Genomic DNA, 19,987 nt, shown 5'->3' with positions numbered 1-19,987 from the left:
CATGAGAAAAGCCTCAGATTAAAACTAAATAATAACAGCTGTCATTTATTGAAGCTCTTGCTATATGCTAGACACTTGGCTAAGCACTTTTCACTCCACTAGTTTACTTAGCTCTCACTAATCCTGAGGTAGACACTAACAGATGAAGAAACTCAAGCTCAGAAAACATAAGTAGCTTGCCAAAGATCACATGGCTGATACCATGAATCTGGGATCTGAGGTCAGGACTAAGGGCAAGGTCAAGGTGCTTATCTTGGACAAGGCTGTGCTACCTGCCTCCCAGTTAGGTACTTGAGGCAGTCTCTCTGTTTTTGCCTAGGCTGTGGCTCCCCACCCCAAAGTGCTCACAGGTGGTCAGTTCAGTTCAGTTGCTCAGTCGTGTCCAATTCTGTGACCCCATGGACTGCAGCACACCAGGCTTTACTGTCCATCACCAACTCCCAGAGCTTACTCAAATTCATGTCCAATGAGTTGGTGATGCCATCCAACCATCTTATCCTCTGTTGTCCCCTTCTCCTCCCGCCTTCAATCTTTCCCAGCATCAGGGTCTTTTCCAATGAGTCAGTTCTTCACATCACGTGGCCAAAGTATGGGGAGTTTCAGCTTCAGCATCAGTCTTTCCAATGAATATTCAGGACTGATTTCCTTTAGGATCAATTGGTTTGACAGGTGGTCAGTTTCCTCTTAATCAGCCCATCAGAAGAGAGAAGGAAATACTGGTATGGTTCTGGAACCCGAGGCCTCTGGCAACCATGCCTAGTCCTGTGAGCTCAGGACAACAGTCCCTCCTGTGAGGTTGGCTCAACCTATCTATGCCTCCTTTCAGCTGGCAAGAAAAAAGTGAAAGTTGCTTAATCGTGTCCAATTCTTTGCGACCCCATGGACTATACATTCCATGGAACTCTCCAGGCCAGAATACTGGAGTGGGTAGCCTTTCCCTTCAGGGGATCTTCCTAACCCAGGGATCAACCCAGGTCTCCTGCACTGCAGGCAGATTCTTTACCAGCTGAGCCACAAGGGAAGCCCTCAGCTGGCATCAGTTCAGTTCAGTCGCTCAGTCGTGTCCAACTCTTTGCGACCCCATGAATCACAGCACGCCAGGCCTCCCTGTCCATCACCAACTCCCGGAGTTCAAACTCATGTCCATCGAGTCGGTGATGCCATCCAGCCATCTCATTCTCTGTCGTCCCCTTCTCCTCCCACCCCCAATCCCTCCTAGCATCAGACTCTTTTCCAGTGAGTCAACTCGTCGCATGAGGTGGCCAAAGTATTGGAGTTTCAGCTTTAGCATCAGTCCTTCCAATGAACACCCAGGACTGATCTCCTTTAGAATGGACTGGTTGGATCTCCTTGCAGTCCAAGGGACTCTCAAGTCTTCACCAGCACCACAGTTCAAAAGCATCAATTCTTCGGCGATCAGCTTTCTTCAGTCCAACTCTCACATCCATACATGACCGTGGGAAAAACCATAGCCTTGACTAGACGGACCTTGGTTGGCAAAGTAATGTCTCTGCTTTTTAATATGCTATCTAGGTTGGTCATAACTTTCCTTCCAAGGAGTGTCAAATTTCCTGGCTGCAACCAGCATCTGCAGCGATATCCAGAGCTATATATCTGCCTGTCAGGTTGGAAGTGGTCTTAAGCTCTGCCTCTACTCTGCATGGCTTCCCCTTTCTTTGTGCTGAGCTCCAAAAAAAGGAAGCCAGGCCAAAGGTATTCTTTTCCAGTCCTCTTTGCCTAATAAAAGAAAATACCTTCACCTGGATTTCAGAAGGTAAGATTCACGAGATCTGTTTGCACTGTTCACCACTGAATCTTAAAAACAGTGCCTGACATGCAGTAGCAGTACAGCTGTTGAATGCTTGTACTGAATAAGGTGATGTAAGAAAGAGATTACCAGATTACCACATTCCAATGGCAGAGTATATAGCAAATTATTAACTGGGTATATAACAGTGAACTGTGTACAACTATGGCTCGACATGGTTCCTTTCCAGAAACAGGAAATATCAAACTAAAAAACTGACTGAAGAATCCAATCCAAGACGATGAAATAGGTTTAAAAACTAGGAGGGGCAAGGGAAGAAACAGGACGTTCCAGATACTTAACCATCCCCACTCCCAAATAAATATTACCAAACACGTGTTCAAACTGAGAAAAAGCCATTTTAATAGCAGACACATACATTCATAGGACTTTAAACAAGATGTAGTATAAAATCTGTTAAAAAAAAAAAAGGGAGGAAAAATGAAATCTGCATTTACTTGTAAACTTCCTAAAAAGCTGGTGGATTACCTGGCTCACAGGACTGCCCAGGGAAAACAAATGCACAGATAATGAGGTGCACCAACACTGTTAATGAGTAAGAAATAACTGCAGCTCCCACGTGACATGCCCAAGCCATTGTACTCCAACCTGCCTTCTAAAGAGACAAACCAGAATGGTCCTCCTCTGATTCTCCAACTCAGTCACTCGCTAATGGGTCACTTCTTCAATTTTTTTTTTAATTTCAAAATTACTCTTGGTTTAAAGACTCCACACATTATTACTGGCCCATCCCCACCAACTATACCTATTTTGACAGAAATAAAAATGCAAATACTCCAACTGAGCCTGGATGATAACGCACCATTTTCTTCTACGTCCGGGGAGATTTTTGTGAAGTCAAAAGTAAGCTATTACTTGTACTTAAAAACAAAAACAAAATGCCAGCCTTCTAAAAGGTGACAAAGGCACCATTGTCACCAGGAGACAAACAGAAAATGTACAAACGTTATTTACTGCTACACAGATGCATTTTGTGCATGGAAAGCCTCTTCACTTAACATGAAATAACCAACGGAATTATACTTTAGATTAACAAGAAAAGCAGTTTAGATAAGGCAGTTACACACAAAAGCATAAACACTTGCAAGTACCTTAATTTTCAGCTTGCAATAAGGGCAATAAGTTTGACATACAGATCCAGAAAATTAGACAAGGTGATTTTTGACACAGTAATATTGCCAAACACACCACCACTCAGTGCAAGCTTTGTTTGCCAAGTCCAAAAAGTGACCTGACATTCTCTGTGCAACAAACATATCCCACCCCCCACTACCATCCCATTCACAGGGCAACAGCAGCAGGAGGGAGACAAAGCATGGGGACTCAGAGGGTGAAGGATAATACTTGATTTGGGAGAAAAGCCATGGGCTACTTGTGCTAAAGAGACTCACAAAAATTTTTGAGAGCCCCAATGAAAATACTGTTGGAATATGACCTGGAGACTAAGGATATCTACCAAGTCATAAATATAACGGTTCAAATTGATGTTTGGCCATTTATTTTAAAGGGACAGATGAACTTTTTTTCCAATGGAGAGAGACAATTAAAAATAGAGACTTTTCTTACTGGAACTCCTAAATAAAACGTATCAAAGTGGTTTTAAATTTGATGAGCAGTTATCTGCTGAAACTGCAATACAAAAGGGTCACTTAAAAAAAAAACCTGAATAACCCACTCATTCCCCTTTCAATGTACACGATTAGAAAATATTTACACACTGTAATTACAAGCAATATAAGCACTATTTTATACTTTGAGATATTGTACACTTTACACAATGCAAAATGAGAAAAATATGAACACTTATAAAATTACACACAAATAATGTATATCTACAAAATATTAAATTACAGAGTGAAAGCCCCCACTGTTGGGCAGATAGATGCCAGAGTTTCAAGCTTCTGTCAATATAACTCTTTGTATCTATCTCATTAACCATAAGTGGCATTTTCTAACAATACCCTTGAGAGGTAGTATCAAGATAATAATATTCTTACCAGTAAACGCAACAGAGAATAAAACTTTTGTTGGTCTGACTCTTGAAGCCTCATTCAGTCAGGGTTCTTAGGGACTAGATTAACTTAGTCTTCCCTATAAAATCTCTAACTGCTCAATGTTTGACATGGGCTCAAAAGTTACTACTGTAAATGAAAATTGAAGATAAAATGCTTTTTTACTGCTAAGCCTCAATTAGAGGTAGAAAGCTATTTTTCAAAATTTATTTTCTCCCCTCTCAAACTATAAACATCAAGTCCAAATCCCCTCCCCTTTATCCTTCTCCCACAACTGGAGGCAGCAGAGTGCTCAGAAGAGCAGTGTCATCCAAGTCAATATTGAAAGAAAGAAAAACAAAGCTGGCATCATCTTTCAAGAAACCAACCCTCCTAAAGGGACACTCAGTCAACAAAAGAATTCTTCAGTTAGCTAGTAAGAGTCTATTACTACCGAAGGCTTCAAAGGGCCCTGGGCTAAGACTAGCATGTGCATTTCTCCTAACCCTCCACCATTGAAACCAAAGGATGGCTTTCCAGTGTTTAAGAATTTAGAGCAGCTGTGGTTTTCAAGTGCAACAAATTTAAAATACAAGCACACACACGCACACACACACATACATACACACGCGTGCGTAGTGTACTGAAGAAAAAATGTTATTCAGGTCTCGGCTAAGGTTATATACTCATGAAAGTAAAGTTTTCGGAAACCTGTTCAGAGCTTTAGCTTTTACAATACAGACTTCTGTAATATGGCTACAAAGGGCCAGAATTCTTAGATTTAACCAAGATACTAAGATTTAACCAGTATTAAAAAATATATAAATGCATGTAAAATAAATCCAAAACAAACAGCAGATGTATGTTTTGGAATAAAAACAAAGTCACTATTTTATAGCTTAAACTCTTCCCCTTAAGGGGATCTGACAATGTATCAAACTTCTGTTTCTCAACTGTTTGTTTAAATGTATTTTAAAAATCCAAGAGATTTATAATCTTGAATAGCGAAGAAAAATGCATGGATTGAAACACCCCAGTGGTTTTACAGGTAACAGAAAAGATTTATCCTTTCAATTACTAAATTCAGTTCTAAGCTTTCCCTTTGAGTCATAAAATAACTAAAAAGGAAAATTAAATCAAACTGGAACTTGATCTTGGTTTCCAGGTCCAGCTTTTCAAGTTGGTCCAAGCCCTTTCTTACATACTTCCTGTGATTATCCAAGTGCTGCAAATATAATCCAAAAAAAAAAAAGATAACAGGCTTATAATTTAACAAGAGTAAACAGGGGAGGGTTAGATATGCAACTGTCAGCTGCTTCTACCTCTCCCCTCTTAAGAAATTCCTCTCTTTTAAAAGGCCAGTTGCTTTAATTAATCAGATTATATTTCATATCTGCTTCAAAAATGGCAATTTCTTCATTACCAGCTTCATTCTAGATATTCAAGTAGCACATCTGCTGCACATTTTCTTAGCTTTCCATTGGATTCTGTAGTATTCCTTTAGGAAAGGCTCTTACTGAATTTCTCTTGGTTCATAATTTTTTTGCTGCAACTCCTGTTAAGAATCTGGTACCCAAAAGTCATGAAGTTGCCCCTAGAAAAGGGAAGGGAAGAAAAATACCAGGATAAAGGAAAATCAGATTATGAATTAATCAATATAAAACCACTAATCACCAGACAATGGGCTTTGATAATGAAATTCATAAAATGTTGACACAGTACATTTCTCTGATAATTTATCGTAATCAGATTCAAGTTTCACATTTTATAGTCTAACAATTTAAACTAAGTATAAAGTATTACCAGATGTTTTCCTCAGCAACACACACAGGTGGAGGGATGTATTTGAAAAGATTAATGAAAATGTTAAGCTGATTAACAAAGTTTTGGTATTAAATTCTCTTGTGTTTTAATGCTACATCAGCCAAAAAGGCTGGCCTAAAACAAGTCTATGGAGATTAGTAACTGAAACAAGAACAACAAAACATTAACATAATATTTCTCAAAGACTTCTGTGTTCCTGTTACTTTGATACAATCCCATTTATTACTGTAGTTGGTCTGTAAATAAACAGGATGGTAAACTTTATAGCAAGTGTTTAAACAATGTCCTTCTTATGGAAAGTCTCCTTAGATATAATACCAAAACCCTAAGAGACAAAAAAAAAACAAAAACAAAACTGGACTTCATCATAATGAAAAACTTGTTCTTTGAATAATATCATCAAAACAATAAAAGACAACACAGAGAATGGGAGAAAATATTGGCAAATTATGTACCTATTGGGGAAATTTGTATTTAGAACATATGGAGAATTCTCAGTTAAAAAAAGGACAAAGGATTTGAATAGAGACTTCTTCAAAGAAAATGTATGAATGGCCAACAAACACATAAAAAGATGCTCAACATCATTAGTTATTAGGGAAATGCAAATTAAAATCACAATGACATTCCTTGTCCAACTCCCTACATCTACATTTGAAAAACAGATAATAACAAATGTTGGAAAGAATGTGGAAAAACTGGAAACCTCAAACATTCTGGTGGGAATGTAAAACAGTGCAGCCACTTTACCTATACACAAATGTTCATGTAAGCATTATTCACAACAGCCAGGAAGTGGAAACAATTCATAATAAGTAGATATGTAAATATACTAATAAGTAGATATATAAAATGTGATATATGCATATAGTGGAATATTATTTGGCGATACAAAGGACATACAACATGCCAAACATGCATTAATTTAACATTATGTTATAGAAAAGAAGCCAGTCATAAAAGACTACATCATATATGATTCCATTTGTATGAAATATAAAGAATAGGCAAATCTATTTAGAAGCCACTCCAGTACTCCTGCCTAGAAAATCTCATGGATGGAGGAGCCTGGTAGGCTGCAATCCATGGGGTCGCTAAGAGTCAGACACGACTGAGCGACTTCACTTTCACGCATTGGAGAAGGCAATGGCAACCCACTCCAGTATTCTTGCCTGGAGAATCCCAGGGACGGCGGGGCCTGGTGGGCTGCCATCTATGGGGGCGCATAGAGCTGGACACGACTGAAGCGACTTAGCAGAGCAGCAGCAGGGCTTGCAGGGAGTGGGGATGGGAGTGCAGGTGCTTGGGGAATGAGGAGTGACTGCTGATAGATATGAGTGTCACTTTTTGGAATGACAGAAATGTTCTAAAGTTAAACTGTGGTGATGACTGAACAACTGTGCATATACTAAAAAATACTGTATACTTTAATTGGGTGAAATGTATGACGTGAATTTTATCTCAATAGAGATATTAAGAAATACTCCACATGAAAGAAGCCCCACTGGATGCAGTGTAACATTTTAAAATAAATGTCAACCACCTTTGAAAATAAATTAATGAATATAAGAACAAAAATTTTTAAAACATACATAAAGGACTATATTGGAATTTTCAGTTTATCTTAAGATATCTACAAGTATTTTGTCATGCTTTTTTAGAACAGTATGAAGAAATAACATCATCAAACCAGTCAATCCTAAAGGAAATCAATGAATATTCATTGGAAGGACTGATGCTGAAGCTGAAAACTCCAATACTTTGGCTATCTGATGCGAAGAGCCAACTCATGGAAAAGAACTGGATGCTGGGAAAGATTGAAGGCAGGAGAAGGGGACAACAGAGGATGAGATGGTTGGATAGCATTACCGACTAAATGAACATAAGTTTGAGCAGACTCTGGGAGATGGTGATGAACAGCGAAGCCTGGCGTGCTGCAGTCCATGGGGTTGCAAAGAGTCAGAAACGACTGAGTGACTGAACAACAACAAATTGAGAACAAATAAAACTGTTTAATAAAATGACACCTGAGTAGGCCGACAGTTCTGGATTATTTCCTGCCATTTTCCATGTATCCTGGCAACCAAGTCTTTTACCTTAAAAATACAAAGGGGAAAAAAGATCAGATCAAAACACTTTAAGACTTGACATAAAAGACCTGATAACTGTGACAGACCCACCCCCAACAACTCAATGTAGTTTCTGTCAAGAAAGAATAAACTCCTCAACTTACAGAGGAGTTTCCAAGTCACAGTGATTAACTAAGACCTTTCTTCATTATCATGTCTAAGATGCTTAGGACTCCATTTTCGCTTTAGTTAACTAAAGATCATCCAAAAAAAACATATTTTCTTCCTTTAGGACACCTATTTTCAACTCGCTGGCTTCTGAACACCCAACAGGAAAGCTGAAGAGTGGGCTTCCCACTCTACAGGACCCAAGGCTTTGGCTGTTCCTTGCCTTTCAAGTTCTATTTGATTCAATGTCACAAAACAGGGTTGTTATTCGTTCCTTTTCACATCAAGTCGGTGATGCCATCCAGCCATCTCATCCTCTGTTGTCCCCTTCTCCTTCTGCCCCCAATCCCTCCCAGCATCAGAGTCTTTTCCATTGAGTCAAATATTAATAAAGCCAAGGATAAACAAACAACAAAACTCTTAAGAAAAAGGCATACTTACCTTAGTTCTATAAAACAGTCTTGCATCTTCCCTAATATCACACTTAACGTGCTTTTCCAAAGCCCCACAGAGGTGCACAAAGTGTTTCTATGTAAAACAAAGTATGAAAACAACTTTAAAACATTACAAATGAACAAAGAGATTATGTAGCTAGAACTGACCATCATTTAAAAAAATCTACCTTAGCAATTTCTGATATTAACTGTCCAACACAGTAGCAGTCATATAAGTAAAATGTAGTGAATGCCGCAACAGTCAGACAGTTATAGCTTATTGCTAGTTAATGCATAAAACATACACAAAAATAAAGATTTTTGCATGTATTAAGACACATTAATGAAAATTAGCCCCAGAGTTCAGACTATGATGTAGTGCCCAGAAATGTTAAGTCCTTCTGTTAACATGATTTCTAATGAAATATTCAACTAACAGCTGACCTATTTCTCTATGAACAAAATAAGGTTTACTAATAGTTCTTTGAAAAATTAAGTGTCCTAAGTTTTAGAAGTGTACAGTTCAAGAGTCCCACTCATATATATACTAAGGTGAGAATTAAAATGGACACTTTTGAGGAGGGAAATGTGGTAACAATCATTTTACAATAATTAAAATTTGAAAACTTTATAAATTTTGATTTAGCATTTCTACTTCTAGGAATTTACAGAAATGCTTCGAAAGGTTCATGTTAGTATTGTGTATAATCAAAGAAAAAGGAATGTTCATCAGTAAAGATTTTGGAATTCTATAGTTTAATTAGACAGAAGTGCTAAGTAATTTACAGTGGAGGAGAAAAGACAAGTTGCAAATAATGTGAATAGCATGACATCATTTTTTAAATAAGTAATTATGTTAGAATATCCATAAATTAAGGAGAAATTTACAGGCGGGCACTGGATTATAAAGTCTTTCACTTTCTACCTTACATGGTTTTATAGTAATTGAGTTTTAACACAATAATTATTGTTTTCTAATCAGAAAAAATTAAAAAATTTAAAGACCATATATAAGAACAGATAGATGACTGCATGCATGCTAACTTGCTTCAGTTGCGTCTGACTCTTTGCGATCCTGTAGCCTGCTAGGCTCGTCAGTTCATGGGATTCTCCAGGCAAGATACTGGAGTGGGTTGCTCTGCCCTCCTCCAGGGGATCTCCCTGATCCTGGGATGGAACCCACGTCTCTTCTGTCTCCTGCATTGGCAGGCAGGTTCTTTACCACTAGTGCCACTAGGGAAGCCCCACAGATGATTATATTAGGTTCCAATCAGGAGAGCAAACATAGTTCTATGTTCAACAGTGTTTATAAAAACACAGGAAGCAGTCTTGTGTCCTTTTTGATCATATTCCCTGGTGGCTCAGAGGGTAAAGCGTCTGCCTGCAATGCAGGAGACCTGGGTTCGATCCCTGGGTCAGGAAGATCCCCTGCAGAAGGAAATGGCAACCCACTCCAGTACTCTTGCCTGGAAAATCCCATGGACAGAGAAGCCTGGTAGACTAGAGTCCATGGGATTGCAAAGAGTCGGACATGACTGAGCAACTTCACTTCACTTCTTCAAGGAGATACAAAGTTTTAAACAGGGGTTGGATTACCTAAAGTGTGAAACATGGAGAATTAAACAAGAATTTTCCCCACAAATGAGGAACATGATAATAGAGGAAGAAGAAAATAATTCAAAATGAAAATCTTAACATGAGGAGATAACTTAGGAATGTATATCTCGAGTAGCCTGATTTACCATCAGTTTAATTTTGAAGGCAAACATTATTTCTAAAGAAAAAAGGAAATGGAGTGGAAGCAGAGATGGGAATGGAGCTAAGAGCTAGCTCATTTAGTATTTGGTGATCTTGATATTAATGTATTACACTACTGCCAAGTTATCACTGGCACAAATTACCAAGTGGTTATCAAGTGATAACCAAGTTATCACAGTGGTTAAGTTCCACTCCAATAAACAGAACAAACATTTGTAAATGAATAATTATCAACAATATGGCTGCAATCCCAGGTTAAGGAACTAAGATTCTGCAAGTCTTATAGCAAGGCAAGAAAAAAAAATGTTGAGTTTGGATGTCCCTCGTGGTCCAGCAGTTAGGAATCCACCCGCCAATACAGGGGACACAGGTTGGTCCAGGAACATTCCACATGCCATGGGGCAACTCAGCCTGTGAGCCACAACTACTGAAGCCCACACACTCTATAGAGACTGTGGGCCCTAACTATGGAGCCTGCAAGTTGCAACTACGAAGCCCACATATCCTAGGGCCTCTGCCCCATAACAAGAGAAGTCAATGCAATGAGAAGCCCACACACTGCAATAAGAGTAGCTTCTGATTGCTGCAACTAGAGAAAGCTTGCACAGCAATGAGGACTCAGTGCAGACAAAAAAAAAAAGGCTGCAAGGTTACTATCACTTCTCCCTTTCCAGTATACATTGTTATTTTGACAGTGAATCCAAAGTGAATTTGATAAAAGTTATTATATTTTCTCATATAAAAAATGATCATTAGTCCATCAATAGTGACATTTATTAAAAACAAAAAGGATGAAAAAATACCTACCCGTTGTCCAGAAGAAAAGGAGTGAGAACAACTAACCTCACCGATTAAATGAAGAAGAATGTAGGTCAGGTAATATGCCTAGTAGAGAAATGAATAAAGTCAACACCCATGGATGAAATTAGCTAGAACACATGTCATCCCAGTTTAAACATTAGGGAAGTTGCCCAGGAAGGACTGGATTTGCAAAAGTTAACTGGACTGGTAGTAAGCAAAAGTCAAGCATTTATCCCAGATTTTTGATTTCTAATTCAAGTTCATTCCTTTTACCACCTCATGACTGCCCTAGTGAAGGGCTACGAAAAATACTCGCAGTATTGTTACCAACAACAATCCTTTTATTTCAACCTTCAAGTTAACTGAAGGATTTTATGACAGCAATAAACAAAAATATCGTTCACCATGTAACTATGCTACAATGTATCTAGTCTCTAAATTCAGAAATGTTATGGTTAGGAAGCTGTCACAGGTTGTGCTCAAATGTACTCTTTTGAGATGATCTAGCCCTGGATACCTGCTTTTCAAGTTCCAAATGAATACTATCATCAATAGTGCCATTTGGTTGTTCAGCTCTTTTCTTCAAGACCATTTTCTTCAACAAATCTGAAGGCTTCATTTGCACAAGATAGCGATGTAAGACTGATATCTATCAAAGGAAAGAGGAGATAATGAAACATATGAGGCAATACACTTGCTCTTTCTTAGGCATTTTGTTTTTCAGTGTCCTCTGTCCATTTTGCCATCTCTAATTTAGCTTCTTAAAATTCAGTGATATCCATTTACTCTTTACTTAAAAGTCCCCAATCAAGGGACTTCCCTGGCAGTCAGTGGTTAAAAACTGTGCATTCCCAATATAGGGGGCACAGGTTTGATCCCTAGTCAGGGAAGATTCTGCATGCTATGTGGTGCAACCAAAAAAACGAAGTCTCTAGTTGACCCCCCAAGGTTCATGTGTCTTTTATATACTGTTAAACTTCATTGTAATAAAATGAGAGGGGAAAAAAATAAGTCAACTGCTTAAAAGGGATCTTAATTTTAATTTTTTTGGTTGCATTTTGAGGCTTGTAGGATCTTAGTTCCCCAACCAGGGACTGAACCCAGGCCCTGGCAGTCAAAGTGCCAAGTGCTAACCACTAAACAACCAGGAAATTCCCTAAAAGGGATATTAAATTTAAGATTTAGTACTTTTAATTGAAGATAAAAACTTAAAGAGGAGACCAAACTGCACTACCTAACAGAGGTCAAAGGGAATACTTTTTATGAAAAATTATTTGAAAGTCAGCAAAGTTGAATCTTCATCCTTGTGAGAAGTAGTCACTGAACTCTGGAAAGAATTCTCTTTTTGATGGCAGTAATATCACTGAAAGGACTGAGAGCTATTTCTAATTACCCTGGTGGCTCAGGTGTGGTCCCCCCCATAAATCTAGAATCAAATCTACTTCAACTCTACTATCAAAACAGCGGTCCTTTTCAATCTCTCTGTCCCACAGCACCCTGAGCATACTTCTGTCACTGTTCTTGCTACTCTGTACCACCAAGGTTGGTTAATTGTTTCAACCACTACAGTTTGTTTTCAAGGCCAGAATCTCTATCTCCACTTTATTTATTTTTAATCTGTAGGATGTAACAGATTATCTTATACTGCACTGCAATTCAAACAAGAACACAACATCGAGATCGGATTCTATGTTTCAAATTCAACTACAAACAGCCCCACTAGTGCTACTGATGTTTGTAAATAGCCTTCAGGACTTCTCAGAATGGGTTTTCTGTAGGACATGTTTATATACACTCATATATGCATGATATATTCACTATTGAACAAGTAGTTAATTAAAGGGCCACCGCATTTAAGCTCTATAATTTAAAGACTAATATAAAAATATAAAACAGGATGTAATTAACATTTAATAGTTTTGCAATTTCTAATCTCGTGATAAAATTGTTAATGTTGACAAGGTGAAATAATTAACTAATGTCACATTTACATAGCATACTATGATTTTCCCAGCACTTTTTATAAATTAATTCATCTAATTGTCCACAACCATCCTATGGTGTGATACTGTCTCCATTTCACAGATAAAGAAACTGGGTCTCACTGGTTAAATACTATGCAAAAGATTACATGAACAGTATTCGGCCTAAGAGTTAAGCTCTAACTACAGGACTTTTGACATAGGATCCACCATTTTTTTCCTATACCTCTCTCCCACTTATTAAAAGAAAACAAAAGTGCTATTTATACCTGCAGGTTATTCACATTAGGGATATCTTCACGTTTTTCATCCAAAAGCTTTGAAATAATCACTAGGCTGAGGCATTGTCTCAGTTGCCTGAAATCAGAATTTTAAAGTATTTAGGATGTGTTTAATCAATACTGCTTAAGAAGCAAATGAATGAGCCAAAATAAGTTCTTCTAATTTGCAACACAGCTAATGTTTCAAGAGAAGGCTATATAAGAATATATAAAGTTTATCAGAATAGTAACATTTTCATGTAAAATATTTGTACACAAAATTAAAAGTTGTCTGAAGTGCAGGAGAACCATTGAGAGCCTTTATTTTTGACCATGACGATTTACTGTTAGAAAATCTATTTGATTGCTGGAATTCCTTTTTACTAAAGCAAAAAAAAAGCGAACTGATTCATTTTTGTGGTATATGCCATCTATATTAAGTTATCAGATAAGCTAAAGCTAAAATTAACAATCAAGACTATTACGAAGTGATCTGAGCTGAGAATCAGAATCAGGCTGTCAATGCCTTTTCTTACAATTTAATATCAAATAAAAGACTCTGATCTAACATTCAAGAAATGATGAAAGGAAATAAAGGACCTAAAAGCATTTCATTAATGTAAACATGTATTTTTCTAATGTTTCACTCTCACTTTTCAATACCTTCCACGTGATGTCCAGTTAGGGACCAGCTGTACCAACCAGAGAAGGTTGTGGGGATGAGTGGAGAGTTCGTTTATGGCAAGAGAGAGTTCAGGCACCTGAAAACAAACCGTGAGCAAAATTTTTCACATAAGTTAGTGGAATCAAGTATCCAACAGATCATCCATGTCCCTTCTTGACTTAAGATTACAAAAAGAGCACACAGATTCAGTTTTATCTTAAACTCTAGAGTAAACTGAATACATACATTTATCAGAATTTAACTTTGGTGTTTTGTGCTACATTATATCTACATTGATTTTAACAGTCCTTCAAAGAATGATCTAAATACAAATACCAGTTTCCAAAGGTATATAATAAGAGTTGCACAATACATGTTCCTGACCAGGGATTCTTTGAATTTAGGAATCCTCAAGTTTGAATACTATTTCAGTATTCAAAATAATCCCTTAGTGAGAGTAGGGAAGATCTCCTGGAGAAGGAAATGGCAACCCACTCCAGTATTTTTGCCTGGGAAATGTCATGGACAGAGGAGCCTGGTGGGCTACAGTGAATGGGGTCCCAAAGAGTCAGACATGACTGGCCAACCAAATTTAAAAAAAACAAGGAAAGGAAGTATAGGATAAGGGTAAGAGATAAGATTGATTGTGTGCTGTGTTAAGTCGCTGCAGTCAGGTCCAACTCTGTGTGACCCAATGGACTGTAGCCCGCCAGGTTCCTGAGTCCATGGGATTCTCCAGGCAAGATAATTGGAGTGGGTTGCCATGGCCTCCTCCAGGGGATCTTCCCAACCCAATGATCAAACCTATGTTTCTTATGTCTCCTGCATTGGTAGGCAGGTTCTTTACCACTAGTGCCACCTGGGAAGCCGAAAATTGATTACATTTTGATGATTGCTGAAGCTGGATGATAAGTACTTAGGGGTTCATTAAACTGTTTCCCCTACTTTGGCACGTTTGACATTTTTTTACTAAAAAAAGATTGGAAAACATAACTTTTAGCAACCTAACAAAAATTATACATGTTTACCCTCAATGGCCAAAGGAATTTAACTCAAATTCTTTTATGTGTGATTCACTCTACCATTTCATGTAGGTCTCTATTCAAAGGTCACTTCAGAAAGGCCTTTTCTAACTGCCTCATATCAAATAGCAGAGGATCCCTGCCTTGTCCTGCTTTATTGTAATTTGTAGCATTTACTATAACTTAATATGGTATTATAATCTACGTTTACACCGTTTATAACCTAACCCTTTCACTAAAAAGTGAGGGGAGAGCAAGGGTTTTTGCCTTCACACAGCTTTATCTCTAGCACCTGTATTAATAATACTTGGCTCACAGTTAATCCCCAATAAACATAACATGTTTTTTGTTGAATGAATAGCTTCAGTTTTAGAAAAGATTCAGTTTTGTGAATTAAATACAGTTACAGCAAAGACAGTCCTTTTCCTCAATTAAATTTTCATCTGCTGAAGATCTCTCAGCTTAGGTTAGAAACTGTCAAGTCTGCATGCACTAGGAAAGTCAAACTGTGATGCTATACAAAAAACAATACTAAAGTTTTAAGTAATGTTACCTTTGTGTTCCAATCTCTGATGTTTTTCATCAGGTTTATTAAGAGGCTCTGAAAGTCCACTAGAGGAATCTGTTTCAATTCTTTTTCCAAACTCATTTTAAACAACATTAAAATCAGTAACATTATTTCACGATCCTGGTAACCTTCTGGATGTATAGATGTACACAAGCCTAGAAACTTTGACACACATCAGAGACAAAACAACTTAAGGAAATATATTTTGCTTGAAGAGTTTACAGTATAAAAACTTTTCGACAAAAAATGCAAATGGGAACTACACAGAAACCAAAACATCAACTATCTAGGAAAAGGCAAAAAACATACATGTTAATAGCTGAATTGCTAAGTATTTTCTTCTCCATTTTTAATTTTCAAGATTTTAACAGTTAATATCACTATTGATTCGATTCAGTCACTAAAGATGTTTTAATACTGATGAATTCTTGGTCACTAAGGTATACAGTAAATAACAGTTTTTCTTTGTATATTCTAATTCTAGAAAATTATTGGTTTCAAAAATACTAGTTTCAAAAAGCTTCTCGGTAAAGGTATTCCTAGAACTATTTTAATCACATAATGCTGATTTAAAGTTCCCTTTTGCTTGTAATATTAAAACAGAAATAAAAACAGCAAAATCAAGTTTTAATACAAAGAATATTGCTAAGGAATTTCAGACACTAGAAATGCCATGGTAAAACACTAGTGATGTTTTGTTTGAAAATCGCTAAGCAAAAAATGAAATGGTTCCAGCTCTGTGCTAAAGACATACCAAACAGTTTTTTTCCTACCTTAACCACATTTAAAATGTTGGTTTCAGGGAGAGAAGAAAAAATTGGCTTGTAAGATGAATCTTCATTTTTTTTCACCCCCAATGTCACCTGTGTTTCAGAACTATAGAAAAGTGAATAAAGCAGTGAGAAATTAGGAATAAAATTCTGAGAAGCACTGAACAACAAAAATTTTACTGATGTATAATTACATATGATAAAAGAAATATACACATTTAAAAATTTGATGAATATGTATATACTAGTGTAATCACCATCCCAACCAAGAAATAGAACATTCCTATTACTTCCCAGAGTCCTTGTCAGATCTGAGTTAATCAGCTATCTCTCACTCCAGGTAAATTTGATTTCCATCTCTATACATTTGTTTTCCCTTGAACAGCTGCTTTTTATAAGGCAATTTCCCTGTTGCTCTTGGTGTCTGAGAGCTATGCAGAAGGTGGCTCTGACTACAAAGAACTCAAAATACTTTGAAGACTCATTGGTGGCCCAATAAAATTGCCACAGCAATATAAACAATTCTAAGCATTTCAATTTTGGTTGAGGAAATCAGTGAAGGTTCATGGCAGAGAGACAAATGAACCAGCCTTCAAAATATAGGTAATATTTGCTTTAGTTTTTTTGAATAAATAACCCTTTCATATGGTTAAAAAAAGGTTAAGCAATATTAAGACTCAGTGTGCTGAAGAGAATGGTCCTTGCAGTCTAGGCCCTCAGCTGCTCATTTCCCCTTCCCATGGACAATCACTACTAGCTTCAGTTCTTCCTCCCACAGCTATTTTATATACATACAAATAAACATGAATATACCTCTCTTCAATGCTTTAATACTTGTATCTTGGAGATACTCCTATAACTACATGTACAGAACCTTCTTATTTTTTAAAATATCTGAGTAGCGGTAGTGACTATCAGATGAAGTACTATATATTAAGCCCCCAGAACCACGTCTGGCACACAGTAAAAATATGTAAGTATTGGTAGCTCCACTCAAATGAACAGTGCTTCAGGAAGTGAGACAGATAAGATTTTGGTAAGCAGACACTGAGGATGGAGGTGAGGGACTTGCATGAGGAAGATCCAATGCAACAATGGCTAATGTGAAGGAAGAGCAAGAGAATCAATTAGGTTAGAACAAAAGGGTGAACAAAATAGAAAACAGGTCAGAGTTGATTGTAGAGTCTTAAATACAGGTGTAAAGGTTTAAAAGTGGAGAAGAAAATTTTCATAAAAGGAATCTTCCAACAGTGAAAAGAATAAGTATACTGGAGGTGGGAAGCTCCCAGGAGGAAGATTTTTGCCATGCTAGACATGAGAGGAGGATCTGAATAAGGGTGATGCTAGGAATGAAAAGGAAAGAATAGCTGTGAGATAGGTACAGGAAAAGAACACAGGGATGTGACAATCAATGGAATGTAGAATGGAAAGAGGTTAGATCTAAGTCTGTATATCCGCAAGACTAATGCTAAAGAACTGTTACTTGAATCTTTTAATGTCGTATTCTCCCTATCTGAATATTCACTCTAACAACCTTCAAATCTACTATTTGGATGCATATTTGTGAATATGCATACATATAACAGCAAAAACAGGTTGCACATGAGGCCTAGTAAGAGAAGAGTGAGTGCGGTCATATCTTAACAGGATTTAGTCTTGTATTCCATGCTGTTTAAACAGGTATTTCATTATGCTTCACTCATTCCTTCACCAGCTCACTCTTGCTCATCTGTGTTCATCTTTGCCTACCACTATACGCAACAGTAACTTATAGCCACCACCTCCTGGCTGCAGTCACCAAACCTGACTGAGGCAACTCTTCAGTTGGTAAATAATCATCAGAAAAATTATTATTGACATTTACGGTGTTATATCTTTATTTCACTGATTTCCACTATAGTACCTGTTCACTACAGTGAAGAGAAAAAATTAAAATCTGCTGCATACATACAAAATCACCACATACGACTCAGTTCATTAAATGTTAAATAATAAAATAGCATTAACTTTTTAAATACACGTATTTGAGTATTTTGGCCTTTTTTGGGGGGGAAATATTGGGGGTTTTGAATGGTCTGAGAAAGCATTATGTTTCCTATTTTTTATTTTTTTATGTTTCCTATTTAAAGTGATAGAATACAGTCTTCATGTGAAAATTTGCTATCTAACGTATTTTCAGATACAGGTTACATCTAAGCAACAAGGAGGAATCCTGTATGTGGTGGAAAGAGATGGAGGGATGAAGATTTTGGTTCTGGATATACCAAGTAATAAAAATTTGCATTTTTAAAAAAAGTTAAGATGAGTATATTTTCATAAAGTTTAAGAACTGTTTTTCCTTTTCTATTTACTTCCATTGTCCATTTTCCTAATAGTTATTGAACTTTTTTTTTTTACTAATTTGAAATTAAGCCTTTATCCGTTACCAGAGTTCCATTCATAGTTGACATTACACAATGCAGGGGCTGGAGCACCCACCTGCCACAAAGTCTAAAATCCTTGTATTAGATATAATTGGCCCTGTATACATCTGCAGATTCAATCAACTGATGATCACATAGTACTGCAGACTCTTCAACAACCTGGGTTTGAACTCCGCAGGTCTACTTAAAAGTGGGTTTTTAAAAATAGTAAGTAAAATAGCACTATTATGATATACATATTCTCCCTTCCACCCCTCAATTTTCTTTTGACTTTTGTTTGTGGTGACTACTGTCAGAGATTTTCCTTTAAAAAAGTGGTCAAATATGTTAAATATCTCCTTTTATGGATTTTGCACGTTCAAACAAAATCATCTTCCCTTCTTCTAGGATTATTAAAAAAGTCTTCTATTACTTTGTGATTTCATTATATACATTTAATCTTTGCTGCTTCAGTTTGAAGTATGGAAACATTTTTTTTTTCCCTAGAAAGCCACCTTATTTCCCAAATAATGGGTAATATCAAATACGGAATAGCTCACCCTTTCCTCATTTTTTTGAAACACTACCTTTGGCATTTACCAAATATTTGTGTTTCTTTTCCAGGCTTATTTTCTTCCACTGATGGAGCTTTGAATCTCTATACCTGTCCCATGTCTATACATGTCCCATCTGCTAAGGTCAATCCTGCCTCATAACTTTTCAAAACTTTCCTGGGTATTATTTTTTCTATATGACTTTAGAATCACTTGTAGAGTCCCAATTCCCCTTGTCTCCACAAAAACCTGACTGGCATTTTTTAAATTTTGCTGGAGTATAGTTGATTTACAGTGTTGTGTTAGTTTTAATTTTTAATTAGAATCTCATCAAGTTCAGAGTTTACCTTAAGGGGAGCTCTAATGTATTTTTCCTACTGTTCTTTTTTGTTCTTTAGTAATTTTACACACACATACACAACTTCTATTTAAGCTTATTCCTAGGTATTTAACATAATTTTCTTTCTTACTATTGTAAATTAAGCATATCTTTTAGTTAGCTCATATACCCAAAGGTTAGTAGCATCGTACTAACTCTTTAACATCGTACCCTGGCATCCATACCAAATTTTCTTACTAGTTTGTCACTGCTTTTCAATTGACTCTTAGGCTTCTATGTATACATTAAATCACCTTTACTGCAAACAATGAATCTTTCACCATTTCCAATCTTTGTATCTTTTTGTTTCTTATCTAATTATTTTGACTTATTGTGTATGAGCTTTCCTCTTCCCAGGCTTCAAGGCTGAATTCTTTCTTACTTTTGGTTTCTGCCCTCTAAGGTTGGTCCAGAGGTTTGTGTAAGCTTCTTATAGGGTGAGATCTGTGCTGAGTTTTGGTTTGTTTGTTTCTCCTCTGATGGGCAAGGCTGAGCGAGGGGTAATCCTGTCTG

The 19,987-nt window shown here is 36.9% G+C and overlaps 1 protein-coding gene across 2 annotated transcripts in view; it reads right to left on the bottom strand.

Annotated features, from left to right (window-relative positions):
* Positions 1 to 2,146: 2,146 nt before the first annotated feature.
* SLF2 (SMC5/6 complex localization factor 2) overlaps positions 2,147 to 19,987 on the bottom strand; it is a 40,476-nt gene continuing 22,635 nt past the window's right edge. For both annotated transcript variants that reach the window (XM_055424851.2, XM_055424852.2), the window contains exons 12-20: positions 16,143 to 16,245; positions 15,355 to 15,531; positions 13,779 to 13,876; positions 13,125 to 13,212; positions 11,391 to 11,522; positions 10,880 to 10,957; positions 8,322 to 8,408; positions 7,671 to 7,739; positions 2,147 to 5,413 (exon numbers count right to left, since the gene is read on the bottom strand). In XM_055424851.2, coding sequence (XP_055280826.1) covers positions 5,378 to 5,413; positions 7,671 to 7,739; positions 8,322 to 8,408; positions 10,880 to 10,957; positions 11,391 to 11,522; positions 13,125 to 13,212; positions 13,779 to 13,876; positions 15,355 to 15,531; positions 16,143 to 16,245 — 868 coding nt within the window. In that variant the 3' untranslated portion in view covers positions 2,147 to 5,377. The remainder of the gene's footprint in view (positions 5,414 to 7,670; positions 7,740 to 8,321; positions 8,409 to 10,879; positions 10,958 to 11,390; positions 11,523 to 13,124; positions 13,213 to 13,778; positions 13,877 to 15,354; positions 15,532 to 16,142; positions 16,246 to 19,987) is intronic.

This window comes from Moschus berezovskii, chromosome 12, assembly GCF_049115385.1.
Source record: "Moschus berezovskii isolate FMDL1 chromosome 12, NW_MosBer_1.0, whole genome shotgun sequence".
Classification (NCBI taxonomy): Eukaryota; Metazoa; Chordata; class Mammalia; order Artiodactyla; family Moschidae; genus Moschus; species Moschus berezovskii.
This window is presented reverse-complemented; position numbering and strand designations above follow the sequence as displayed.